Source organism: Camelina sativa, chromosome 14 (assembly GCF_030686135.1).
Source record: "Camelina sativa cultivar CO46 ecotype springtype chromosome 14, ASM3068613v1".
NCBI lineage: Eukaryota > Viridiplantae > Streptophyta > Magnoliopsida > Brassicales > Brassicaceae > Camelina > Camelina sativa.
The window spans coordinates 17,435,880-17,461,699 of record NC_141893.1 but is presented as its reverse complement, the minus strand read 5'-3'; the positions used below and the strand labels follow the sequence as shown (position 1 = coordinate 17,461,699).

Here is a 25,820-nt window from a genome sequence, read left to right as displayed (position 1 = left end):
CGACTTCCGTTAGCTTTCGTAAGAACCACGTCCAGGCGTCATCGTTCTCACTGTTAACTATTGCAAAGGCAAGAGGGAACACTTGGAAGTTTGCACCCTGAGCACTTGCAGCAATGAGACAGCCTCCATATGTAGGTGTGTACCGTCTATGACGATTACCTTCCTCATGTATGTGTATCCTTGGATTGATGCGTGCAGCGACAGGATGAGATACTTAAACCGATCAACTCCATTGCTATCTAATTCCGTTTCCAGGGCAACTTTTGAGTTTGGATTTGTTTGTAAGAGCAGCTTGAAATATTGCTGAACCAATGCAAAGCTTCCTATGGCTGATCCCATGGCATTGTCCATCGCAATTTCCCTCGCCCTCCATGCCTTCCAATAAGACACATTTAGGCTGAACTCTTGACGAAGTATGTGACCGAGTTCATTTGGCCGCGGTCCCCTATCACCGCCGGCATACCGTGTCTTCATCAGACTTCCAATATCCGCAGTTGTTGCTTGTTTGTGGAAGTCTCCTCTTGTTTCAACACTGCAGGTGTGTTGTAGAGTAATGCTTCTAATCTTAAATCGGTCGCTGTCATCCATTTTATGTGCAAACACACGCCATGGGCAGGTGTGACTAACACATACAGCCAACACTTTCATCGTGCATGATTTTGAGGTGATAAAATGGAATTTCCAACGTATTGCGTGGATAGCCATTTTGATGGTACAATCTTCCTTGTTTTTGAAAATCCTCCCCACGAATATCTCGTCGCCTTTGTAATCAGCGTCTTTTAACGCCTTGTTTAGCAGGTTTGTACATTACCAACAACACACATAAAGTATTTGTTAATTCATATGATATCATGTAACGTGTTTAGCAATTAATAACGATCGATTGATAATTCTTTTGGTACCTTCTTCACCCGGATCATCAAAATATGTTGGTGCGTCACTGTCACGCAACACAGTCGATACTGGAGTCTCTCTAATTGGTACCAAAGAAATGCTACTGTTTTCGAACTCACAATTCAAAACTACGCTTATATCCATGTGGTCACCGGTCACACACCTTTTGGCATTCTCAGGGACGGCACCATGTGTACCAGACGCAGGGGCTATACCGAGGTGTAATCCCACATCATGGGAATGGTCTGCCATCGTTTCATCACCTATTTATACATTACTTAGTTAGTAAGATTCATAGGTGTTGGAAGTGTAAGTCAGAATATTCGGGTACATGCTTTACCTGTGTCATCTTCCAGGTCCTCAATTGAGAATGTCTCGCTTGTAGGTTGCGTGGTCGACGTAGTTGGCGTAGCATCTGTAGAGCTTGTCGACGACACTGTCAGGATATCTGGCGGGTTAGCAGCTACTCTAACACCACCTGATAGACTTAGACATAAGCCGTCATCTTCAGCTGTAGAAGGTTGCACCGGGACCCCAAATTGCAGCGCCCTTGCCGTCCTATTTCTAGCTGATGTCTGTTCAACTGTCCCCAATGGTATACCATCGAGACTGAACTGCGTATCGTTTATTTCCCTCCACATCTATGACTGGTAGTGTTTGTGAAACGCCTCGAATTCCGCAGTATCGTTGGGATCATCTCCAACCATCTTCTCTTTCCCCTTCGATTTGGTGACCGATCCGGATCCGCCAATTCCGTCGGCGGTATGAGCGGTAGCAGATTCATGTGGTTGCTCCGTGTTGATCTGTATTCCTAGATAATGAGGGACGGTTGGCTGTCCAAATCCATAGTGTGCCTCTCCGCTGTTTAGGTTAAAATCCGTAGGCCATGTAGTTGTACCCCCAGAAGTTATGTTACCTAAATTGTTACGTGTTAACATATTAAGTAACACATTGTCCCATACCGCTCTGGTTTCCGCGGTATTCCAATACTTATCAGATATCTCTCTTGCCGTATACGGCCCCACGTCTAATGGGTTGCGATAAGTCGGTTCGTCTTTTTTCTTTCCTGCTTTGATAACCTTCACGCGTAGATGTACTTCTTCCAGATATGCTCGTATTGCCATGAATAGAGTCGTGTCTTCATCATTCTGGATCTGGATTGGATCGGCGCGTTTCCAGTCAAGCCCCATCATCCATTGCGGCCACAAGTACGTCAACTCGATCTCGTCCTCTTCCCTTAGATCCATCCGTTCTTTAACAGAACTGACAACCTTTGCAAATCCGTCGGTTTCGCGGAGCCGGACAGCTAAGTAGTAACCTTCGGGAGTGGCTACGTGTTCGTAATTGCCATGCCCATCTCTTTTCCACTCCCCTTGAACCAGTCGTACAATCAGCGTCATCAATCACCTATAACAGTATATTAAGAGTAAACTAGTTAGCTCGGACGTATCATAGTTATATGTTAATTCGCAATATCTTCTGTGTCTTACTCTTTCTGTTTGTATGAGTACCCAAAAAGCTATTGCGGTAATAAATAGCCAGCCGAATACTTAGGGTATCCCAACGAAGCAAATAATATCTACTACAATCATTTCTTTTTTACAAAATCATGATCCTCCCTATGTGCCAGGCGGTGGAAGATTTACTATTACTCGGTGCATTAAATGCTCCACTATCTGCAACATTAGATTTTATAAGATATTGGGTACGATATTCCAGCATTTTATGCCTCTATAGGTGCGACACAATATTACCTAGTTATGTAGGGGGTTTATAGTAAAAAAAACAAAACGTGTCAAAATAAAACTAATTTTTAGATTATGGATGGTATAGACTTAATTATTCCTTTATATGGGGCTACAAATTAATTTTACCCTTAAAAGTATAACGATGGAGATGCTCTAACTGATTGGTTTGGATGTGGTCCCCAAGTTCATGTGTACCAAAGATAAAAAAAGAAGAATATTAAGAGTGTGAATGGTTGCAGCGGTCAAGGCGGACAAATCCATCAGCGGATTAGACTGCTTTTTATTCACCATTCATCAAATACAGTCCGCAGCGGTGCGGTATAAAGATAATAGAAAGAAAACCGTTGCGGACCAACTGCAGACCATTTTTGTGTACAAATAGAGTTGGTCCGCAGCGGTTTGCTGACCGTCCTATTTTTAGGACGGTCTAAACCGCTGACCGCAGTCACCATTCAGACCCTAAATATTGAAAAAGCCAGAGCGAAAACAAAAGAAATGGCAAAAAAACGTCAACTCCATTAGCTTTACCGTTCTCTTGCTTGTCCTCTTGATGGCTTCCACTGGTATTCATTTCACAAAGTTCTCTATTAAAAAATTTTAGTTGATGCAATCTTCAATATTTTCTTGTGTTGATGAACGAGATGAATATATGTCAACATTTAGGAATCATAGAGACCAAGGCTGCATGCTTCAAGTTCTTAGGCGAATGCAGGGCGGTCCCGTTTCTAGGTACAAATACTGGTTGTACAAACTGTTGTGTGGGAAAATTTGGGTCTGCAGTCTGTACTGGACGTGTTGAAGTTGAGTCAGGCGTGAATCACTGCCATTGCTACGGAACTTCCTCATAACCTGACCAAGTGTATAACTTCTGCTTTCAATCGGTGTGAGGACATTACATATGTGTCTGTTAAGGGCAAAAATTAACACTGCTTGCCCCTAAGTGTAAGCTTATGTTGTGTGCAATTTCGTTTTGTTCTTAATCATAAACTTGTTTTCAGTGTTTGGCTTTGTGTTCATTCACGCTCAAGGCTACATTCAAATTTATGTCCCTAGAAATTTGCTATAAATATTGACCCGTCTTGGTGTGTTGTTCAATAAGATCACATTTTTACATATGCTTCATGTTCAAAAGAAAAAAATGACTTTAATGGAACCAATCAAAGAAATTGTTTTCTATTCACCTAGAATTGCTAACTCCAAAAACTCATTCCCACCAGCGTTTGCGTTTACGGACATTAGCGGATGGTAAAAACAGAAAAAAAAATCACATAAATACCAAATAAAAAAATATTGTAACAAAACGATTAGTGTTTGAGAATTAATGTGAACATATTTGTTTTATATGTCTTTCAAAAATATCATTTTAGTATTTTTTATACATTTTTATAATTATAAATTATAAATTACCTTTATTTAGGCGTTCAGATTTTTGGTTCGGATCGAATCGGATTTCGGATTTTTTGAATTGGGATGTATAGAATCCATTTAGGATCCAACTGTTTTTTGGATTGGATCGGTTCGGATTCGTTTGGATTCAGATCTGTTTTTATTTTTATTTTTTAAATTCGAACTTAAACCGAACCTTATATATAAAATAATAGTCACAAAGTATGGATAGCTCAGATGGCTTTAGCGTGTGACCCATACTGCCTGACTGGTTCAACCGCAGCATTTGCGGTTGCGGGAGATTGCAGAAGCGGGTGGTTGCGGTTTCAAGCGTTATTAAGCGTTTTGAATGACTAGTTTAGCGTTTTAAAATGGGTGCATTTGCGGGAGTTTTACGACTGGTTGACCAGCGGATGAAACAGCAGTTAAAACATAATAAATGTAATATATAATTATAGAAATGTTTTAAAACACCAAATTTTTTATTAAACTTGATTTATTATTAAAATTCATTAAAAATACTAAAATAATTATTCAGAAAACAAATAAATTTCATATTGAAACGAGAGTTGAGAAGAGTCATTGGTAATTTGTTTTAATATTTTTATAAATAATCTTATTTTCTTAAATTTATGATGAAATGTAATATTTATTTAGATTTTTTTTTAACTTATGTGCGATGTACCATTAAATTTTTATCAAGTTTTCTGGATTATTGTTAATTAGAATCTTATTTTCTTGTATAATTGTTTATTTTCTAATCTTCTCAATCGTACTTAATTTTTTCTCATCCTTAATGGATAAAATGGTTAGATAGAAGATATATAAAAAAATATTTCAGTATCATTGATTTATTTTTAGTTTAAAAAAAAATCCATCCGCAAACGTTTGCGGGAAGTAGCTTTTAGAATTAAGTGATTTTAAGTAGTTGGAAGCGATTAGAAGCGATTGGGAGCAGATTGTGTGATTGATACTAATTTGTACCAATTGCTAACAACCGCTACCACCCATAAACGAAGTGTTTGCGAGAGGTAACGGAAAAACCAATCAACATCTTAGTGGCTGAAGGTTCGATTCTTTTTAGTGTTTGGAGGAGGTAGCTAAAGAACCAATCTGAAGTTTACACCCCGTCGGTTTGGATCGGTTATCTTTTGTAAGACCCGTCGGTTTTATAGCCCAGTACTATTTTGAAAAGGCCTGCCGAGGTATTGAAATTTCAGTGGTCATTTAAGGGTATAATGGTCTTTCAACATTCGGTATTTTTGATAGCCAAAAAAAAAAGAGCTATATAAACCGGCAGAAAAAAAACCCTAGCTTTGGCTGTTGAATCTACATACACTGAAGAGAGAAAGCTTGAAGACGGCGATAGAGCTTCATCTTTTCTCAGGCACCCTCTTCTCTTCAAATCAAAATGGTAATGATGCTTTATGCTTCCCGATTCTCTCTTCTTATTATCTTCCCCGAACAACTATTGGCTCTCAGATTCGTTACTTTTGATTTCCTGATTCCTATCGATTTTAGATTTACACTCATGTGTAGAAGTAGGATTTGTATTAATTTCATGATTCGAAGCACCAAATCGATCTTTTTATTGGAGATATGGTAAATTTGTTCTGATGAATTTGTGATTTTTTTTGTTACTTTTGTGTAGTCTCTGGTTGCAAATGAGGAGTTCCAGCACATTCTGCGTGTGCTCAACACTAACGTTGATGGAAAGCAGAAGATTATGTTTGCACTTACCTCTATTAAGGGTATTGGAAGGAGATTGGCTAACATTGTCTGCAAGAAAGCCGATGTCGACATGAACAAGAGGTATTCACTGAATTGAAATTAGCACTTCTTTTTGCATTGACCAGACTAGTTTATGTAGAGTAGCTAGTGTTGTTGTAGCTTCAGACAATAGTTATTGAGGTTATATTTTTTTTAAGTATTCTTGTGTATCCCTATTTGCAAATCGTGTTTTACGAGTGGATTGTTGTCTAATTTTTTTATATTAACTCTTCAGGGCTGGTGAGTTATCTGCAGCTGAGATTGACAACCTCATGAACATTGTTGCAAACCCAAGACAGTTCAAGATTCCAGACTGGTTCTTGAACAGACAGAAAGACTACAAGGATGGTAAGTACTCTCAAGTTGTTTCTAATGCCCTTGACATGAAGCTCAGGGATGATCTTGAACGTCTCAAGAAAATCAGGTAAGACTCAATACTGATCTCATTCATTGTATACGTGAGACCATTTGCTTCTTTGATTTTGTCTAAATTGGTGGGTTTCATGTTTTCTTCACAATGAGCAGAAACCACCGTGGTCTGAGACATTACTGGGGTCTCCGTGTCCGTGGACAACACACCAAGACAACTGGTCGCAGAGGAAAGACTGTTGGTGTGTCTAAGAAGCGTTAAGCCAATGTTGCTATTGGATCTTTGATAAAGACCGATTTTAAGTTTTGTTATTCGTACGATTTTGCACGACTCAGTTTTGGGTCTTTTATAAGAGATCTTCACTACTATTTTATTACCATTTTGTTCCTGGATCTCTATGTCACTTCTCTAGTTACATGATGTTGGCCTATTTAAATGTTTTCTTTAGCAAAAAATTGATTTATCGCATTATTAGAAATTCAAGTACTACTGTGGAACATGGGAGTACTTGATGTTTCTATCAGCCAAAACAAATGGATGTTACTATCTTGGTACTAAAGCGTATAACCTTTGAACAAAAGAGTCTGAAGAGGTCGAAAATTTTGCTACTAAAAATCATCTCTGTCATCCCATCTATTAGTGTCAGAACTAGCAATCCTTCCTTGTCTTCTAGCTTAAATTTTCTCACCATCCTCTCTTTTTGGATCAAAGTTTTGGTTTCACTCTCTTGCATTTTCAACCTGCAACTCGGAAACCTCTATCTACAATACTGATATTCAGACAGATGAAATATTTTTTTCAGGACAATTATCGTACAGTTTAAGTGGCTTGTCTGATAGTCAGGGATCAAAACAGACCAAAGTACTCTGCATTGCCCACCAATTTGGCACAAATCAGAGCCTGCAGCATGTATGATTATCGGCAATAAACACCCCAAAATAATAAAATGAATGTCTAATTGAAATATGGAAAGCTGTGAGTTGATGTAACTTGATTCCCCCAAAAAGCATTACAAAAATCCCAATCGTCTCTGTATGAAAAAAAAAAAAAAACGCCTTTTTCGTACCCAACCAAAATTAACACAAGAATGATAAATTAAGCTAAAAAGAACAACTCAAAACAGAGACGTAACTATGTGGTGTTCCTGATAATTTACTACTTACTACTAGGCTTTGTCTTCGTTGTCGTCAGAATCCGAAGCAGCTCCAAGTTTCTGTTGACGGGTCGTTGGAAGAGAATAGCTTCGTCGCTCTTTGCCTCCTGGCTTCGAGGAGGCATTACCGTACCAGATCATACCAAGTACTGCAATTATCATTCCGACAACCACGTGCAAGTTTAGACCTTCTCTACCAAAGAAGAAGAAGCCCATTATCAACACCAGGATTGTCTTCATATGTCCCAGTACTTGGAATGATACCGCCGTGAATCTTCCGATACAGATGAACTGGCTTAGGTTGGTTCCTATCGCTATTGTGCACGACAGGGTTATAAACAGCTGCAAAATTCAAGAACGTTAGGTTCGAATGAGTTTATACCATGTAGGTAACAGCACAGTTTGGCCTTAAGCATAGAGAAACAGTTTGTTAGTTAACTAAGAAGCAGGCATTATAACAAGCTAGATTCTGTATAGTATCTGCTCGGCTCTGCATGCTGACTCTAAACAAGGTTGGTAGTACCAAACATCGAAAACACAAGAGTACTATATTATTCAGACTGCCACAAAATTTATAAGGCAGTGACATGGAGATGTGATTTTGTTCTTGTGAGGAAAGTTAAGTTAAATCTAAATTCAACGAGACTAAGAGATGAAACTTATTGAGGTTTTTGGTACTTACCACAGAAACCAAGTTGTAATCATACATGTCTACTCTTTTTTCTGTCAGCCAGTAATCAAGAAACGGGCCAACTACTAGCAATGTTGCGGCTTGGGCTGGAGCGGTATGTCCCAATAGGTTGAATGAGTTAAGCGAGTACTTACGCTGAAGGTAATGTACATACTGCATCATGTGAAAACCACACCAAATATTAGTTTTGTGTTAAACAAAGAAACGATATGTTACTTCGTAAGAGCACAGATGCTTTAAAAAACACTTACGTATTGTTGCAGAGCAGTACTCCACACGGCAACGACAGCGGCTACAAATCCTTTAGTGTTTACACTGACATCAGTAACAGTGCAAACACCAACACCAACAAGAACCAGTCCTATGCTAAGCTTTGTGTCTCTGGAGTAACGGATCTTATCGAAAACCATTTCCAACAAGCAGGATACAGGAATCATACTGAGCTTAGCAATCTGACACACACACAAAAACAGAATCAAGATTAGATGATTTTCTTTGCGCAATTGCATAAATACAGAGCTAAGATAGTATTAATCACCTGATAAAAACCGACAGAGTTCCACATAAGACTGACATTCATTCCAACAATCGAGAAATTTGCAAACAGAATAAATCTCAAAAGCTCCGTAAACGGAAGATGAGAAGGCTGAATGTAACCAAGACATCTTAAAACAATCGTCATCAGAGTTGTTGTAGCGAAATGTAAACCAGTTAAGGTTGTAGCTGCAACGAGTTTTGCAACACAATAAGAATAGCTTCAGGCTTTAAAGAAAAGGCATAAGAGCAAAAGAGACCTTACCAAAGCTATAACCATAAGTCGCCATTAAAGCTTTATTAACAATGATGATACCAACAGAAGTGACGACATTGAACATCCAAGCAGCAGCATCTACTGCTGCCTTCTTATCAGCTTTACTCACAGGAGCCATTTCTAACTATCTCTCTCTCACTCTCTTCCTCGATCAGTAGTTCTCTATTTCTTCAATCTCCCATTCTCCAGAGACACACTTCACCACAGAGATACAATTTCCATAAGAAAACGGATCGAGAGTTATGAAGAAATTATAGAATTGATTTCGATAAAAGCGGAAAACAAAGAACTGGACTCAAAACTCATTGAGTTCGATCGCGATCGCCTAATCAACAGTAAATTTTGAATGTAACACGATTCGATTTCAGATCGGATCCGGCGCAAGAGATTGGAATCGGAAAAAACTTACCATATTGGAATCGGAAAAAACTTACCATAAGATCTCTAAGATTATATATCAATCAAATCTGAGGGGAGAGGAAACAGATTTAAGAGAGAAGAAGGAGAATACGGCGTGGAGTTTACCTAGAGAGAAGAGAAACGAAAGAAGAGAGCAAATCGGAAATGAATCGTGTGGAGGTGATCGTAGCACCGGCGCTGTCGACGGCGAGAGTGGTAGAAATCGGAGTTGAGTCTGTAAGGTAATCTGAAAAAGGCAGTTGGGAAGCGTAGGGCTCGTGGAGAGCGAGAAGAGTAGTTGTAGTCAGCTCCAGCAAATTCGTTATTGTTATTTTGTTTTTTTTTTTTTCCAAAAAGTTCATCTTATATATGAGCTTATACTAAACCAAGTTGGAGAGTCAAGTTATTACAACAAGCTTGGAAACACAGCAGATTTAAACTACAACATAACTGCTAAAATAAGGTAGATGCTAGTGAAGTAAGTCTGTCTTCATCACTCTCTCATTAAGACCATCAAAACAATGTAATTCATTGCAGCCGGTCTTAAAGCATACTTCATAAGTAAAGAGGAATGACAGAACCTTACATCTCACCACATCATCTTCAAAAAACAGTCATCAAAGGTCTTCATGAATTTCTTCCACGACCTTTACCTTCATCAAAATAACCATAGCCAAGGCACCAAGAGGTGAACCAAACACCATTGTCAACATAAAAAAAACTAAAGCAAGACACATCTTACAAAAGGATTAAACCAAAAAGAAGAATCTCAGAAATAAAGGCTATTAGTTCCTGAGATTCCTGACTTGTTAATCATTTTCCTTAGAGGTTTATGGTAAAACCGGATAGAACCTCAGTCCTGGATCCTTTCTGCATTGACGTGTGTTCCTATCAGTCTCCATGTGCACCTGTTTCCCTTTTTTCCTCTTCGAGCTCTCACCAATTTCATAATTTTCTTTTGGATTTCCAGTTTTAGAAAACAGAGAATCTGATGAGATTTTGATGGAGGCTGAACTTGAAGACGGGAAACATTGGAGAGGGTTAGCAGCTAAAAACTCCTCAAGATTCGGCGCTGGAGAAGCAGGTCTCGGCGGCTGAGAGATAGGGGAATAGGAAGAGATTGCGGAGCTCTGATCTGATTTAATGTCTCCATTACAGCTGTTGTGAACGGATAACACTTCTTCTTCCTGACCAGGAGCCAGAGGAACATCGAGGTAATCATCATCAAAAGCCGGAGGAGCAAGATACGGACAGTGAGCCAAGTCGTGATTGAAGCGACAACAGTTGGTGCATACTTTTTTGAGTTTTTCATACTCAAAACCTATCATGGCTCTTTCTCCAGTTTCAAATCTGACCTTTCTCTGATTTGAACCCACAGGTCAATAGATGTAAGGAAATCCTCTCCAGGAAAGTCTTCCCACCTTTGAAGAGCAACAAACCATTTTTCAAACACCCAGGGTCCCCTTCTGAGAACAGAGGCTAAGTCACTCTCTGAACTAAACCTGAATTGAACATAACTATCATCCAGAATTCGACCGTGCACCCTGTCGTAAAGCTCCCATTGAGCAGGTAGGGCAGTTAAGACACGCCCACGGTCTTGGAGAGTAGGGTTAAGCAGACGCCCAATAAGGCTGCGTCTATTCCTTGCCAGAGCACTATCATAAGCTGAACTAGGAATAAACAGTTCCGGATCATCACGACCAAGAACCATATATTGAAGATCATTCCAAAGTTCATCAGCCATGATAGATAAATAAAAAACGAGAGAAAGGGTAACTACTAAGGAAAGAGAAGCGAGAGAGGGTGGTAATATATATGGGTGACTAAGAGGGAATAAGTTAAAATAGGACTAGAAAATATGAGATAAGGAGAGAAGAAGGTCAAAGAAGATAAGACTTTTTTGTGGGAACTGAGTCAAAACTTCTAAGGAAGGAAGAGAAAAGATTAAGAAACCAAGATAATCACCGCTTTAGAATCAAAAAGTCTTCTAGATTTGTTTTTTTCTGAAAGTCAGAATATAAACCATTCTAACGATGAAAAACAAAAAAAGTTTTACTATTAACAGTAGATAAGAGAAATAATATAAGAAATTTCTGGAAGAAGAGCAAAAGGAAAATACTAATGCAAAGAATTAAAAATCATGCTTTGCTCATGATCAAAAAAACCTTTCAACCACATAGGCTTACCAGAAGCTACGTAAGAAGATAATCTCAAGTCCAGAGTGACACTTTTTGCAATCATCATAGCTCCCGAATTGCTTTTTAAAGGTTCAAAGCTAAGAAACCAAAATGGTTTCCCTTTACTATATAAGATGAGGGGAGAGATGAAGCTTACAATTGATGGCCAATGACTTGGGTCATGTATAGCTTGAATAATTTCGAAAGTAGACGCGGCAAAAGTCACATTCGCGAAATGCAAGCTTGTCATACTCTCTAAAGCCCACTCCCAACTCTTGATTTTAGCTTCAAAGACAGAATTGACAGAGGCAAAGGATCTTCTACTATGCATGAGTACATTACCTGTAGGATCTCTTACTACCCAAGAAGCTCCAGATAATGAAAACTTTTTGGACCATGAAAAGCCAATGTTACATTTCACTTCATCATGTAAAGGGGGAAGCCATCTTTCGTCCTGGTTTGAAGGGTCAATCTCGTGGCAGCGGTTTAGAGTCTGCGCTGCACTCCATTCCGAAGAAGCCTCCCATGCTTTTTGGACAACATCAAGTGGTGAAAAACAGACTCCTTGAAAGAGTAAGGAATTCCTGTTTTTCCACAATTGCCACAGAATCCAAGAAAAAGATGAACTAGGTTCTGCAACAAAGTTCTCTTGACTCTTTAAACTCAATACGTGATGCATATTTTCAAAAATTGAGTTGCCAAAACCCAAGAACGGAGATGGAGTATTGGAAAGAGCCCAAACTTGTCTTGCGAAAGGACAGAGGAACAAAATGTGGTTGATAGATTCTATCTCTGCACCACATATCATACAACCATCAAAAATTCTCATTGCTCTAGTCCTAAGTCTTTCTGTAACAGCAAGAGCTCCAAGTAAAGCTTTCCAGAGAAATATTCTAATTTTTGGAGATGTAGCCACCTCCCAACAAGCTCTTAAGACTGGATTTCTAGAAGGGCAGGCACATGCAATCTGCAGACTTTCCTTTTTTCTCACTTTAAACATCAAATTGTAACCAGAGCTCACTGAGTAAATTCCATTCCTTGTTTCCCCCCAGCAGAAAGAGTCTCTATAACCTAACCTAGGTTTTATAGCTTTAATGCTTTTTATCTCAGAATGATGAAAAAGAGCACTTAAGAGATGATCATCCCATTTTCCGGATTGCTGATTGAAAAGATCAGACACTTTAAGTTCAATATTCATCAGAGAATGAATACCAACAGGTCTTGTAGGGCTACCATCATATAACCACTTATCAACCCAAACAAGAGTGTCTTTACCATTTCCAATAACCCGGCGAAGATTATTTGAAAGAAGTTCTTTACCAAAAAGAATACTCCTCCACCCAAAAGAAGGGCTTCTTCCAAATGAGGCATCAAGAAAGTCAGTAGAAGGAAAATATCTGCTTTTTAAGAATTTGGAGAAGAGACAATTTGTATCATGTAAAAGCCTCCAAGCTTGTTTTGCTAGCATCGCTTGATTAAAAATTTCCAAATCTTTAAAACCAAAACCACCATCTACCTTTGGTATAGTCATCTTCTCATAGCTTAGCCAATGGATTTTTTTTTTTTCTTGATTATTATTCCACCAGTAATCCATCATGACAGAAATCAGATTCTTGATAGTATACTTAGGCAATTTGTAGCAGGACATTGCATAAACTGGTAAAGCCAAAGCAATAGACTTTAGAAGAGTTTCTTTACCTCCTTGAGAAAGATTCTTGGCATACCAACCAGTTAATTTAGACTGGAGTCTCTCCTTGATAAAACCTAGAAGCTGTTTTTTGGAGCCACTCAAACATTCAGGAAGACCAAGATATCTACCCTCCCCACCTTCTAAGCTAATCCCTGTTTTGTTCTTTATCCAATTCCAATCTTGAATCTCTGACTTTGATCCAAATGTAATTGCTGATTTTTGCCTATTTATCATTTGACCCGATATCTTTTCATAGTTCTGAAGGCAATTCAACATTTCAGCACATTGAATCCTATTGGCTTTACAAATGAAGAGGCTATCGTCTGCAAAAAGCAAGTGATTGATGGCTGGACCAGAATGATGAAACTGAATCCCAGAAATTTTATCCTCACTTGCCGCTTGATTGAACAAGTGAATCAGCGCCTCAGTATACAACACAAAAAGAAAAGGCGATAAAGGATCACCCTGTCTAATGCCCCTAGCCGGTTTGATCAAACCATAGGATTCTCCATTGATTACCACTGCATAGCTAACTGAAGAAACACAAGCCATAACCCAAGAGATCCAACGTTCATTAAATCCAAGAGCGATAAGCATATCCTTCAAAAAAATCCATTCTACTCTATCATATGCTTTTGACATGTCAGTTTTAATCAACATAAACTCTTGAGATATCCTTGGATGTGTGTGAAGACTATGAACAATTTCATGAGCTATCAAGATATTGTCTGAAATCCATCTTTCTGAAACAAATGCTGCTTGAGTAGGAGAGACAATGGATGGTAGATGTCTTTTCAGCCTAAGCACAAGGATTTTTGAAACAATCTTGTAGATCACTGAGCATAAACTAATAGGTCTAAGATCTGACATACGTTTTGGATCTGGGATTTTCGGAATGAGACAAAGAAGAGTGTGATTCCAATCCTCAGGGAGATTACCAGTAGCAAAGAACTTAAGAACCTCACCATTAATCTGGTTATGGATCAGTGGCCAAAATTTTTTGAAAAAAAACCCTGTGAGACCATCCGGGCCAGGAGCACTTTCACTACTAATCGAGAACGCAGCTTGTCTGATCTCCGACTTCGAAATATCTTTTACGAGATCCTGATTCATGTTATCTAACACTCGTGGTCGAAAGTTATGAAGGATATCACTAAGTTGTGAAGGTGAAGATGATTTAAAGAGGTGATTGAAATACTTAACTGCCACTTCTCCTTTTTGTTGCTCTGAGAAATGTTCTATACCATCATCATCAATGAGAAACTGTAAAGAATTCTTCATTCTTGCAGCTTTTACCGATGCTTGAAAGAATTTTGTATTCTTATCACCATCAAGAAGCCATTTCTCTCTACTCTTTTGTCTCCAGTAAATTTCTTCTTCTCGAAAGGCTACAGCAAGTTCTTTTTTAATCTCATTAATCCTTCTGAAGCAGGGTTTCAACGATTCATCTTGCTTCTTCAACTCTTTCCGTAGACTTTTTATACGAGTTTCTGAGCTGGACCAAACTCTATTCTTCCAAGCATTAATTGCCTTTCTGCAGTTATCACTTCTTAAAAGAACAGAATTTTCAACTTCTAGAGAGCTCATCTCATTCCAAGCCTTCTGAATTACCTCCCATAAAGAAGGGTCCTCAGCCCAACGTTTGTCAAACCAAAAGTTACTCCGAAATAAATCCTTATCATTCGTAAATTTAACCAGCACAGGTTTGTGATCCGAGCCTAGTTTCTCCAGAAACCATTGATGGCTGTTTGGAAACATAGATAACCAAGCAGGATTTCCAAAACAGCGATCTAGTCTACACTGGATCCATTGTTTATTTCTAACACCACCCCACGTGAAGCCATTTCCAGAGCTCCCAAGTTCAGACATATCACAATTATCTAAAAACTTTTGAAAAGGCAGAAAAGAGCTTTGGTCTCGCAAAGGACCACCCAACTTATCTCCATTGGACAATATTGCATTAAAATCTCCAAGCATACACCAAGCTTCAGTTCTTAACAGCCCAAAATCTAGAATTTTATTCCACACAAGGGATCTAAGACCAGTAATCGGATTCCCATAAACACAAGAAATAAACCAAAATTTTGATCCACTTGAGATTTTCATATCTATAAAGTTTTTGTCAACCAAAAGAAAATCTATATCTATATTGTCTTTCCATAACAGAGCTAAACCCCCACCATATCCTACAGGTTCAACTGTTTTCAAGTTACTATAGCCCAGCCAACCTTGAACCTTCTCCAAAAAACCTATTGAGTTCTTTGTCTCCATGAGGAAAAGGATGTCAGGGAAATGAGCTTTTCTCATTTCCTTGAGATGACGAATTGTCCAGGGATTCCCCAACCCTTGACAATTCCAGCTCAAGATATCTATTGATCTTGCGGCAGTTCACCAGGAACCACCGAAACATTGTCTCTCTGGAGACTTTTGGCCAAACTCTTCCCATTATCCCTACCCTCATCATCCCTTGAAACTTTCGCACTACACTCATTAAACAGATCAATAACTTTCAAATTTTTGCCTTTCTTATCTTTCGAACATTTTATCCAAGGCCTAGGTCTTTTAGTTGATTTTATCATCTGATGCTGACTTTTGGACGAGCTAGCTTCGAGATTACCAGAACAGAAAGCAGATGGAGAGCAGTAGAATGACGTACCTTGATTCACACTTTGAATAGGGACCTCTAAGAGAGAGCTCTTTTTTATCACCATATCAGCTTTGATTGTATCATGTAAAAGCTTTGCAGAGTTACCTTCTACAGTGGAGGTAGCTACCGCATCTGATTCCCTTTCCTTGCCTTTGTTAAGAGTTTTAGAAGCTGTCACTGTTCCAGAAGTCACTTGATTTTCGAGAGAAGAAGGAACCAAAGGGCATCGAGATTTATCGTGTGTCAGCCTCTGGCACTGGAAGCATCTTTTTCTAATTCTTTCGTAATCAATTCCAATCCTTACCCTCGATCCGTTCGGGAGTTGTAGCTCTTTAAAATTTCTTAAGCCCTTAGAGACATCAAGAGCAATTCTAACCCGGACATAGTCATTGCTTTGTGCTTCTTTCTCATCAAAGGGCACTTCCAAAACCTGTCCAACACATCCAGCAATTTCCGATATAGTATCTTTTGTATAGTGATTTACTGGAATGTTACGGAGTCTAATCCAAACCGGCATAAACTTCAGATAATCAGGAGGAGGATTTTCAACCCATCTTTCCATAACAACACCCCAATCATCTTGCGTCCAAACCCCAGTTTTTAAGATCTCATGTATGTCTTCTTCATTCTTGAAGATGAACTGGAACCTATCTCTCGATAGAGCAATTCCTCTAACCCTATCATATAATCTCCAAATTCTTGGCATCTCTAAAATCCAATTCGACATGCGTTGAAATTCAGGATTTAAAAACCTTCCCATAATACTTCGCTTGTTCCTCTCAGAGGAGCTGAACTCTGGTAAATTAGATAAAACCAGAGGTTTATCTTCTTCTTCCTCAATCGTCATCTGTTGGAGAAAGATATCCAATTGCTTTTCCATATCGAAAACGATCTTTAGAAAGGAGTAGCAAACCCGTGATATGCAAAGAAGAAGCAACTAATGCGAATTGAAAAACTGAAGTATCGAAGTTTACTGAATTTGAATTTGTCTGAAACCGGCCAGAAAACGGTAATATCTCCGGCAATTTCTCTGCTCAGTAATCTGTACCTGAGAGAGAAGTTCTTAAGTACAACATAATAAAGTATCGAAAAAGAAATAACAATGAAATCGACTCTCGCCGTTTACATCGCCGCCATAAAACAACTTCATTGTTTTAATATTTCTTTTTCGATAATATATAATTTGCAAATATTCAGACACATTCTATTCTTTATTTATCTAATCTTTGCCATCAACATTTCTTTTCTGCCGTCAACAAATTTTATTCTTTGTATAGCACATCATCTTTTCGTTTTAATCAACTAAAATTTTATCGATCAACTTTAGAATAGAGTTTTTTATTTCTTTCAGTGTATTATATTTTCATAAAAGCTTAGTTGTTTTTGTGTTAATTTCACACTAAAGTAAAATACAAAACCCAAACAAGAAAAACTAAAGCTGATGGACAAAGTAAAAACTTCATTGAGTCAAGACTAAAGGAGTTTATAAAGAAAAGTGAAAGACAGTATAAACACACAAAGCAGAACAACTCATACGTAAAACAAAGGAGAACGAACTCATCAAATAAACACAAAAACAACTAAGCTTTTATGAAAATATAATACACTGAAAGAAAGAAAAACTCTATTATAAAGATAGCATGAAGATTGATAAGAAAGAAGAAGAGCGATCAATCTTCATGCTATTCACAAAGGCAATCGGCTAACCAATTTCTTGAAATGGTCATTCGTTTGATGAGAAGAACCAGTAATGTATGTGGTATTCTATAAACAATCAAATGATCTATACGAGACAACCAAGCTAAATTGAAGAAGATTATAAACTTTTTTCGTATTTATCAGGTTGATCATATAATTTTTTGATATATTTGTGTTATATTTTTTTTGTTTAATTAGAGTTTAAGATGTATTATAATAGGCTTCAAGTTTCTAAAAATCGGTTTTAGAGCTAATTTGTCGACGATTTTGGTAAAGGGAAAGAAACTCTCACACGATCAAGGAGACTCTAACTATGGTTCCTAATGTAGAGTCACACGAAAATATGGCTTAGGCGCAGATCCACACATATATATTCTTTTTTTTAATTTAATATTAAATTATATTTAAAGAAGAAAATAGTTTTGTTATAACGAGTGCAGCTATTGTTTGAATGTTTGAGCTAGAGAAGATTACGTAACTAGAAAGAAACCAAAATTAGGGACTAGTTTGGAACTAAGCCTGAAGGCTGTTGTCGAACCTCCTATCCCCGTTCGCTGAATAGATAGAATCTGATCCCTCACCTGGCGATCAATCCATTTGATCAACTGTCCTGGCATGTTGGCATGTTGACCATATCTTCATTCGTTGCGTTCTCGCCAGATGGTGTACACAGTAAGTTGAAAGGTATAATGAGTAAAAAAGCTTCTCAAGTGATCATGGCGTGTGTCGGCTAAAAGCGTTAGAAGCTGATTCCAGTCGGTAGAGTACTGGGTTCGAAACACCCCTTTTGCCGTCGCAGCCCACACTTCAAAAGAGAAGGCACAAGCAAAGAACATATGTAATATAATTTCCACACTTTGCTGACAAAACACAGAGGTACTTGTAGCCCCAACGTTCCACCGCAACATTCGATCCCCTGTGGCCAGTTTATCATGAGCCGCTAACCAGGTGCAAAAAGTACACTTTGGAGTTGCATGAGTGAACCACACAGCGCGGTGCCATGAAACCTCAGCAGAGGTGGAACGAATATGATTCTAAGTGTCCGCCGTAGAGAACTCCGCTTTGAAGCTGTCATTCTTCCTTTTCCACAAAACGAGATCAGACTGCTCTGTTCTCTGTTGGTACTGCGAGCGTAGCATATCTACTATCGAGAGGAGATGTGGAAGATGAGGTCTCCGTCGTCTACTAGTCGACCAAGCCTCTGCCACATATATATTCATTTATCATAACTAGATATAAAAGTGAATCCGAATATATCATTTTTTTTAGTGTGAAATAGGAGACAAAGTCCCCTATGTTTTATTAGAAAAAAAAACTACATACGAACAGTAGGTGGGATCGCAGTCCTTTGGACATCCGCTAATAATACCGGACAATATCATCCAAGCAAACATCTTAAAAAAGAAAAACTAAGCAGTGAAGAAAAAACATAGTTAGTGAATTTCAATATCATAATTTTTATAATTTAATATAAATAAAAAGTGAATCCAAATATGTAATTTTTATAATATAAAAAGGGTCTGAAATTTTAAACGAGGAATTCTTCAAAATACCACATTTTAAATGTCTTTCCAAAATATCATATTTTAAGTTTTTTTTAAATGTCACAAAAGTTTTTTTCCCAAAAATACCATAAACACAAAAATCAAATTTGAAGTATGGAGAATTTATTTTTCTAGGTTTGGATTGATAAATTTAGATTTAATGTATAGTTTTTAGAGGGTATGATTTAGGGTTTAGTTTTGAATATAAAAACTTTACTTTAATTTTATGATATTTTTGAAAAAAAAATCATTTTATTAGTATTTTTTAAAAGTAAAAACTAAAAGTGGTGTTTTTGGAAAAATTTTTATTGTAACGATATTGAGAAAAATTGCTTCTCTTTAAATTTACAAATTAATTTGTAATAACAAATTCTGCGCATCGCCCTTTTACACTTTCACTTATGAGCTTTGTTTTCTCCATCACAAAGCAAACCAACACAAACAAAAAGCCCACCAATTAGTTAATCAAATCTCTCTCGCCGCTACTCTCTCCGCTCTGCCGCCGGTTATCACTCCGGAACGTCTCTCAGATCCGTCCGGTGAATCTTGGCCATTTGATTTCCCAATCTCACAAATATTTTATTTTCTTTCTAAATCTGAAGGTGAAACCACACTAGAGTAGGAAGTGTTTTAGATTCCTAGTTTTTTTTTTTTTTATGTCGTCCCCATCGCTTCAACAACTTACTGAACTGAAACCATTATGATGAACTCCTGTCGTAGATTTCGTTTCTGATTTCAGACTCAAGCCTCTTCTTTTTTACTGTTTTGCAGTATTGAATCAGAGAGAATTTTTTTTTTTTTTTTTTTTTTTTTTTCATATTGTAAAAAAGCCTTCTTTGTTGTCATCCTAATGATTTTGATTCTGGACTTTGATTTTAGGGATTTGGAGTTTGTGTTCCAGAAAGAAAAAAAGAAAACTGTAGTTGGAATGATGTGCAAATGAGACATTATTGGAAATGTTATTTGCAGCAGAAGGAGGAGGATTCTTCTCTTCATCAGCTTCTGGGTATAGCAATGGTTTAGCTCTTCTTCTATTAGGTCAGAAGAATGAACAAAAGCCTGTCAAGGTGTCATCATCACAATGGAACCATTATCATTTGGTAGTTGAAGAATCTAATACCGGGTTTCGGTTAGATTCGTCTAAGAACTGGCTCTCCTCTGCCTGCACTTCTCTTATATGTTTTGGTCGCAAATCCGAAAGACCGGATAATCCATCTCCTATCCGAGTCAGTCCTTCTTCTAACTCTTCAGTTTATCATGAGGGGAAGAAGGATCAGGCACCTAGTGTGGAGTATAATTGTGAAGTCACTAATAGGTTTGCACTTAAGAGCAGTTTGAAGAAAAGATCATTTAGTGATGTTGTTATTGGTGATGATGATGTGAGTAGAGATGGTGTGGTGGATCATACAGATAGAAGGAAAGTGCAATGGCCTGACACTTGTGGTATTGAGATTGCTGAGGTCAGAGAGTTTGAGCCTAGGTATGGATGCTTTCTTTCTTATGATATTAGATTTGGTTTGATTAGTCTTTTTATGTGTGGCTAATAGATGTTAGTTTTGGTGTATGTTAAGAGTAGGGATACATCTCATAGGAAAGAACTGGCTTGATCCCTCCCTGTCTGCTTAAAATGGTTTTGGGAACTAGCTCATAGTTTGAGATTTAATAGTAATAACCCTTTCGATCATGGATAAGCAACTGTTTAATAGATCCAAAAGTTCTTTAGCTCATTCTTGAATAGATACTACTCATAAAACTCTCTTTAGTAGACTTGTGATAGTAATTCTTTGGCACAATAGTTTGATTTGTTCTTAAGAAATTGTGATGTAGTTGTTGTGCAATCAGTGTGTTTTCGTCTTTCTTATCTTTTTGCATACCAAGTACTAGCATTGCTCCTTTTACAATTCCATTTTTGGTGAACAAATGTTGAAACCATAGTGCTCTGATTGAATTTTGCAGTGAAGTAGGTGAATCAGACGATGAGTTCCATCATGGAAGTGGTAAGAGCTGTATGTGCACAATCATGTGAAGTCACCTTCTTCAAGAGCTTTCATTATAGTTTGTGGTAGATGCTCTTTTCTCTTGTTCAGTGCACCTTTGTTATTTTATATATATAGCGAGTAAGTGAGAGATGAGACAGGTGACAGGAGAGAGAGAGATGGTTTGCAAAAGATTGGATAAGAAGAACTTTTGGATGTGTACCTTTGTAGCCACTTGATTTGTCAATTTTGAGCTGTATTTTAGACTATTCAAATGTACAACATCTCTATGCTACTCTGTCCTGTAATGATAAAATCCACACCACAACTTTTTGGAGTAGAATATCCCAATTAATATAAATCCAATGTTTAATCCCGATAAATTTCAAGTTAATTACCAATTTACTTTGTTTCACCTTGTGCCTAATTGTTTTATCTTCAAGTCAAACAAAACTATTTGCACGCGCCGTACACGCGCGTGGAAGAATCCAAAAGCACCATTGAGCATAAGCATGAGACTTGGCCATATCACATCCACAAAGACATTACCAAAAAGACAGAACCAAAGCTTCGGAAAAAAAATTCAGACAATTCAACGAAACGAAGAAGATGTCAGTAGCTTCACCGATTCAATGTATCAGGATTCTAAATCCATCATCATCAACTTCTTCATCATCTTCTACCTCAACATCTTTTAGATTCTCAACGAATACTAAGCCATGTGTATTCATCATCAGATGTTCTCAGACAGAAGGTCCTTTGAGAAGGCCCTCGGCTCCTCCTACTCTCCGGGAGCCGCAAAAACCTGTTCCTCCATCGCAGCCTTCATCCGCTCCATCACCATCACCACCGCCGCCGACGCCGCAGAAAGCTGTGGCTGTTGATGGGAAGAGTGTAACTACGGTTGAGTTTCAGAGACAGAAGGCTAAAGAGCTTCAAGAGTACTTTAAAAAGAAGAAGCTTGAAGCTGCTGGTCAAGGTCCCTTCTTTGGTTTTCAACCCAAAAATGAGATCTCTAATGGAAGGTACTGGAACTTACCTTTACTCTAAAATCTAAATTATAATCTCAAGTTTCGATTTTGATGGTCTTGGCTCCTGGTTTACAATTTAGATATATGCTGCAATTTTCTGATGTATCATAGACATAGATTTTGATGCTATATGTCTATGATACATTAGTTTGCTTTGACCTCAATTGCAATTGTGGCTAGCTATGGTTCTTGAAACAAGTTGATGGTCACTGATTTTACTTCCCCTGCAGACATACAAGAGTCTAAAGTTTTACACTTTTCTCAGTTTTACCTAATTTTGCCTGTGCATTTTTCTTAAGTAGACGGTATACACAAGTTGCTCAGGCTATTGGTTCACAATTGTTCATCAGTATAAAGCGAAAGAATAATACTGTCTGCAATTTGCTGATGTTAATCTTATGTAGTTAGTTATATGTTTCCTGATGCTATGTGGTACATTAGTTTGCAAATGATGTTCTTGTCATTTCAATTGCATTTGGGGGTAGCTCTTTTGTCTTCATACAAGTTTCTAGTCATTGATGTTTCTTCATCTGCAGCATAACCCCTTCAAATTCAGATATATAGAGCCTATAGTAGTGTTCTGTCATGATTGCTTTTGCACAATTTTGCCTGTCCATTTTTCTTAGGTAGATAGAAAACTTATCCGGATCTCCGTGTTTGAATGCATTGATGAGTTCTTACTGATGAGACACTCAGGCACACACAAGAAACTGTGGTTGATTTAAGAATTAGCTGGTACTGCCTATACATGAGATATAACACTGTGTTTTGTTTATTTTAGGTGGGCAATGTTTGGTTTCGCAGTTGGGATGCTCACAGAGTATGCAACAGGATCTGACCTGGTCGACCAAGTTAAGATCCTTCTTTCGAATTTCGGCATTCTAGACTTGGAATAATAAGAGTGTTATTATATATATAGACAGACCTCTTCTCTCTTGTCTCCAATTCCTCTACTTGTTGTTGATTCTTCTTCCTGTATATGTAAGTATCTCCAAGATCTTACCTAAAAAATACAGGACCATTTGTGTATTCAATCACTTTTATCTTCAAATGGTATAAATACGACCTTTGTATCGATTCTAGAAATTGCTTACAAAATGTGTTTTTCAGGATTAATTAAAAGTATTCTTGTTCATAAAAAAATAAAAATATAATCAGTATGCTTTCTCCTCCAAAGAAATCTCAAGATCTTTGTTAAGGAATCTGTGCAATCTCGAGAAGAATTTTGTGGAGAGATTGTGGCTTTGAGAAGAAAGGACAATGGTCACTTCCTTTGATCTTGAACACTCCTTCAGGGCTGTTCTCTCTCACTACCTTCTCTTGAACATCTGGTGAGAGTGCACGGTCATCTAATGTCTGAACATAGAATCTTCTTCCTTTCCCGTATCTTTCTGTGGTTAGAGATACCTTCTCCATCATTGGTCCAAGTGGTACTGGTCGCATTGAGATCATTGCCAATGCTATATCCTGCAAAGCCATAAACCAGATCATTTTTACTAAGTTGCTAACTTTTGCTGATGAATATTCAAGAATTAGCGTTTTGGAGTGTACCTTGTTGGGTGATTGATTAAAATACAAGCCTTTCATGTGTGGTTTCTCAAACATGAACCCTGTAGGAGGCTTGTCTTTTCCATTCCCATAGATCAAGAATTGCGACTCTTGCATGAACCGCTCTGCGGAACCAAGCTGCATCAATTTAGACAGTTTTAATTCACAAACGTGAGCACCAAAACAAAAACAAAGACTACTATGTTTTTTCTCTAATGCATGATAGATATGATATCAAACAATGTTTATTACCTCTTCAGAGAAAACATCAAAGGGTCTTTGGCCATCAGAAACCATGGTTGCACATACAAATATAGCTTTTGAGATTTTCTCTGGATACCGCTCTAACGCATATGAAACAGACGCACCTCCAGTACTATGACCCACTAGAATAACCTGCATAAAACAACCAACTCATATCTCATTGCCTCATTCCTCCAATTAAATGGTTAACCAAAGAGCAAATTCTTAGTACCTTCTCTTCTTCAGGGAGATTTTCAAGGAGCTCGATCAACGGTTTTGAATATTCTTCCAAGGTAGAGACAGTGTTTGTGTCTGTCATATTAAATCCACAACCAGTGAGGTCAACTGTAGTAGGAGACAGTCCTGACTCTTCCAATGATGCAACAATTTTGTACCAACACCATGCGCCAAACCCTTCACCGTGCACCAGAACAAATCTCTTCACAATTAAGCTCTCTGAAAAATCAGGTGCCTGAAGAAGGGAACATAGATATTTAATCCAAAGTTAAGCGTCTCTAACATCTGAAATCTAGCTACAGCAACAATATATATATATATATATAGCAAAGACCAGGTGTGACAATAACAACCAGCAAACACCATCCACTAACTTAACTTAAAGAGAACAAAGAGGAGAGACAAGAAAAAGTTATCAGTACTTCTAAAAGTAAGGTTATGGGGGTGGCTAAAGACACTCAATAGTTTTATAGCTCATCTGGTCCCAACCCAGTGTCAGTATCAGAGTTTAGAACATTTCTTTTCTGGATAAAGTTAACATTTTTTCAACAAATAAGTCTGAAATCTTTCAGCACTTTTCACATCTCCTTTCTAATGTTAACAAAGAATCTACTCTTTTCTCTCACCTTTTATAGTAACCTTATTCTTCTCAAAAAGCTCTCAAACAATCATTACATTTTCAATCGATATTCTTAAGCAAAAAGGTGAAGACTCGGTCGAAACAATCATTACATCATATAAAATAAAATAAAATAAAGTGGTAAAGCTTTGAACTTTTCAAGAAAATAAGATTCAGTAGTGAGTGACTGAACTGACCTGCTTGCCATTAGAAAAAGGGTCAGAGAGGGTTCGTTTCCTAGTACTTGTAGAACCGACACGTCTAGACATAGATCCATCAAATCTCTGAGAAAGCTGAGCTTGATGAATCGCCATGGAAAGAGCTCGACGATGCAACATCTCTTCATCAGCAGGCAATTTCCTCTGAGACCGATTCATTCTTTTGCTCTTAGATCCTCCATCTTTGCTATCTTTCTTCATCATGGAGATTATCTTGTTACCCATCTTGGAAGAATCAAGAATTCTAAAGCTTTAAAACCCAGATGGGGAAAAATTAATGGAGAATTCTCAAGAAAATGGAAGTGTTCCGAGAAAGTCAAAGGTTATAGCAGAGAGGGTTGCCCTAGATGGGATCAGCATATAGAGAGGGCTTGTTACTTCCAAGAGAGAGAGAGAGAGAGAGAGAGAGAGAGAGAGTAGGTGAAGAAGCAATCGGTCATTAATTGTGAAAGCAGTTGATTCTGAATTTTTGTACCACCTCAAAGAAAAAAAAATTAAAAACAGAGGATAGTGACAGATTTGGACAAAGTTTGTAATAGATTTTGTATCTCTTGTCTTCAATCTTTTTTAAGATATGAGTTCACACTGTTGCGTCTTTCACTACTGTTACAGTTTTACTATCTTGTGATTTGTTGAGTGTTTCTAACATTTTGACGTTTCCTTAGTCAACATATTTGATATGTTTTGTTTTCCTCAGTCAACATATTTGATATGTTTTGTTTTCCTTAGTCAGCATATTTGGTTTAGTTGGTAGATAAAGTCATAAAACATGTATTACATTTTGTTCACGAGAGGGATTTTTTTGACATTTGCTTCACATAAGTCTCACTATATTCATCCTTATATACAAAATAAAATGAACATTTTTCTTTCAAATATTTTTATAATAATGTGTATATATATATTTTTTTCATCCAATAGTTAAAAATTTCAATAGAAATAACATAAACCCACTAGATTAAAGAACATC

General features: G+C 37.6%; 8 protein-coding genes and 1 pseudogene across 9 annotated transcripts; 4 read left to right on the top strand and 5 right to left on the bottom strand.

Annotated features, from left to right (window-relative positions):
* The first annotated feature begins 2,397 nt into the window (after positions 1-2,397).
* Positions 2,398-3,622, top strand: LOC109128702 (uncharacterized; annotated as a pseudogene).
* A 1,645-nt stretch (positions 3,623-5,267) lies between these two features.
* On the top strand, positions 5,268-6,702 carry LOC104741971 (small ribosomal subunit protein uS13z/uS13y/uS13x). The gene is made up of 4 exons (XM_010462920.3): positions 5,268-5,442; positions 5,680-5,840; positions 6,034-6,222; positions 6,324-6,702. Exons 1-4 carry the CDS (start codon positions 5,440-5,442, stop codon positions 6,427-6,429), a joined length of 459 nt encoding a protein of 152 aa, XP_010461222.1. The 5' UTR covers positions 5,268-5,439; the 3' UTR covers positions 6,430-6,702.
* Positions 6,703-7,107: 405 nt separating this feature from the next.
* LOC104741970 (UDP-rhamnose/UDP-galactose transporter 6) lies at positions 7,108-9,564 on the bottom strand. The gene is made up of 6 exons (XM_010462919.3): positions 9,349-9,564; positions 8,812-9,019; positions 8,551-8,735; positions 8,264-8,464; positions 8,004-8,165; positions 7,108-7,663 (listed from the first exon to the last, which is right to left on the bottom strand). Exons 2-6 carry the CDS (start codon positions 8,939-8,941, stop codon positions 7,334-7,336), a joined length of 1,008 nt encoding a protein of 335 aa, XP_010461221.1. The 5' UTR covers positions 8,942-9,019; positions 9,349-9,564; the 3' UTR covers positions 7,108-7,333.
* Positions 9,565-10,052: 488 nt separating this feature from the next.
* On the bottom strand, positions 10,053-10,550 carry LOC104743767 (uncharacterized). Its single transcript, XM_010464814.2, has one exon. It carries the CDS (start codon positions 10,548-10,550, stop codon positions 10,053-10,055), a length of 498 nt encoding a protein of 165 aa, XP_010463116.2.
* On the bottom strand, positions 10,547-10,966 carry LOC147928346 (uncharacterized). Its single transcript, XM_087486100.1, has one exon. It carries the CDS (start codon positions 10,964-10,966, stop codon positions 10,547-10,549), a length of 420 nt encoding a protein of 139 aa, XP_087342226.1.
* A 4,492-nt stretch (positions 10,967-15,458) lies between these two features.
* LOC147928345 (uncharacterized) lies at positions 15,459-16,616 on the bottom strand. The gene has a single exon (XM_087486099.1). The coding sequence runs from the start codon at positions 16,614-16,616 to the stop codon at positions 15,459-15,461; it is 1,158 nt and encodes a 385-aa protein (XP_087342225.1).
* Positions 16,617-19,288: 2,672 nt separating this feature from the next.
* On the top strand, positions 19,289-21,337 carry LOC104741969 (uncharacterized). 2 transcript variants are annotated; one of them, XM_010462918.3, is made up of 3 exons: positions 19,289-19,517; positions 19,858-20,458; positions 20,935-21,337. In XM_010462918.3, exons 2-3 carry the CDS (start codon positions 19,935-19,937, stop codon positions 21,002-21,004), a joined length of 594 nt encoding a protein of 197 aa, XP_010461220.1. In that variant the 5' UTR covers positions 19,289-19,517; positions 19,858-19,934; the 3' UTR covers positions 21,005-21,337. The 2 variants fall into 2 exon arrangements, with proteins under 2 accessions (XP_010461220.1, XP_010461219.1); XM_010462917.3 differs by having other exon boundaries at positions 19,289-19,580.
* LOC104741967 (light-harvesting complex-like protein OHP2, chloroplastic) lies at positions 21,329-23,062 on the top strand. The gene is made up of 2 exons (XM_010462915.2): positions 21,329-21,979; positions 22,767-23,062. The coding sequence occupies exons 1-2, from the start codon at positions 21,564-21,566 to the stop codon at positions 22,879-22,881; spliced, it is 531 nt and encodes a 176-aa protein (XP_010461217.1). The 5' UTR covers positions 21,329-21,563; the 3' UTR covers positions 22,882-23,062.
* LOC104741968 (putative methylesterase 14, chloroplastic) lies at positions 23,037-25,387 on the bottom strand. Its single transcript, XM_010462916.3, has 5 exons — positions 24,830-25,387; positions 24,009-24,248; positions 23,786-23,929; positions 23,537-23,671; positions 23,037-23,452 (listed from the first exon to the last, which is right to left on the bottom strand). Exons 1-5 carry the CDS (start codon positions 25,073-25,075, stop codon positions 23,180-23,182), a joined length of 1,038 nt encoding a protein of 345 aa, XP_010461218.2. The 5' UTR covers positions 25,076-25,387; the 3' UTR covers positions 23,037-23,179.
* Between the last annotated feature and the right edge of the window lie 433 nt (positions 25,388-25,820).

Excerpts from the sequence above, each read along its gene's own strand:
- LOC104741971 (XM_010462920.3), top strand. Across the intron at positions 5,841-6,033 it reads GATGTCGACATGAACAAGAG|GGCTGGTGAGTTATCTGCAG; the intron begins GTATTCACTGAA and ends TTAACTCTTCAG. Across the intron at positions 6,223-6,323 it reads GAACGTCTCAAGAAAATCAG|AAACCACCGTGGTCTGAGAC; the intron begins GTAAGACTCAAT and ends CACAATGAGCAG.
- LOC104743767 (XM_010464814.2), bottom strand. The coding sequence starts at position 10,550 with ATGATAGGTTTTGAGTATGAAAAACTCAAAAAAGTATGCACCAACTGT.
- LOC104741967 (XM_010462915.2), top strand. The coding sequence starts at position 21,564 with ATGTCAGTAGCTTCACCGATTCAATGTATCAGGATTCTAAATCCATCA. Across the intron at positions 21,980-22,766 it reads AATGAGATCTCTAATGGAAG|GTGGGCAATGTTTGGTTTCG; the intron begins GTACTGGAACTT and ends TGTTTATTTTAG.
- LOC104741970 (XM_010462919.3), bottom strand. The coding sequence starts at position 8,941 with ATGGCTCCTGTGAGTAAAGCTGATAAGAAGGCAGCAGTAGATGCTGCT. Across the intron at positions 8,736-8,811 it reads GACTTATGGTTATAGCTTTG|CTACAACCTTAACTGGTTTA; the intron begins GTAAGGTCTCTT and ends AACTCGTTGCAG. Across the intron at positions 7,664-8,003 it reads ATTACAACTTGGTTTCTGTG|CTGTTTATAACCCTGTCGTG; the intron begins GTAAGTACCAAA and ends TGAATTTTGCAG.
- LOC104741969 (XM_010462918.3), top strand. The coding sequence starts at position 19,935 with ATGTTATTTGCAGCAGAAGGAGGAGGATTCTTCTCTTCATCAGCTTCT. Across the intron at positions 20,459-20,934 it reads GTCAGAGAGTTTGAGCCTAG|TGAAGTAGGTGAATCAGACG; the intron begins GTATGGATGCTT and ends TGAATTTTGCAG.
- LOC147928345 (XM_087486099.1), bottom strand. The coding sequence starts at position 16,616 with ATGGAAAAGCAATTGGATATCTTTCTCCAACAGATGACGATTGAGGAA.
- LOC147928346 (XM_087486100.1), bottom strand. The coding sequence starts at position 10,966 with ATGGCTGATGAACTTTGGAATGATCTTCAATATATGGTTCTTGGTCGT.
- LOC104741968 (XM_010462916.3), bottom strand. The coding sequence starts at position 25,075 with ATGGGTAACAAGATAATCTCCATGATGAAGAAAGATAGCAAAGATGGA. Across the intron at positions 23,930-24,008 it reads ATCTCCCTGAAGAAGAGAAG|GTTATTCTAGTGGGTCATAG; the intron begins GTACTAAGAATT and ends TGTTTTATGCAG. Across the intron at positions 23,672-23,785 it reads TTGATGTTTTCTCTGAAGAG|CTTGGTTCCGCAGAGCGGTT; the intron begins GTAATAAACATT and ends AAATTGATGCAG.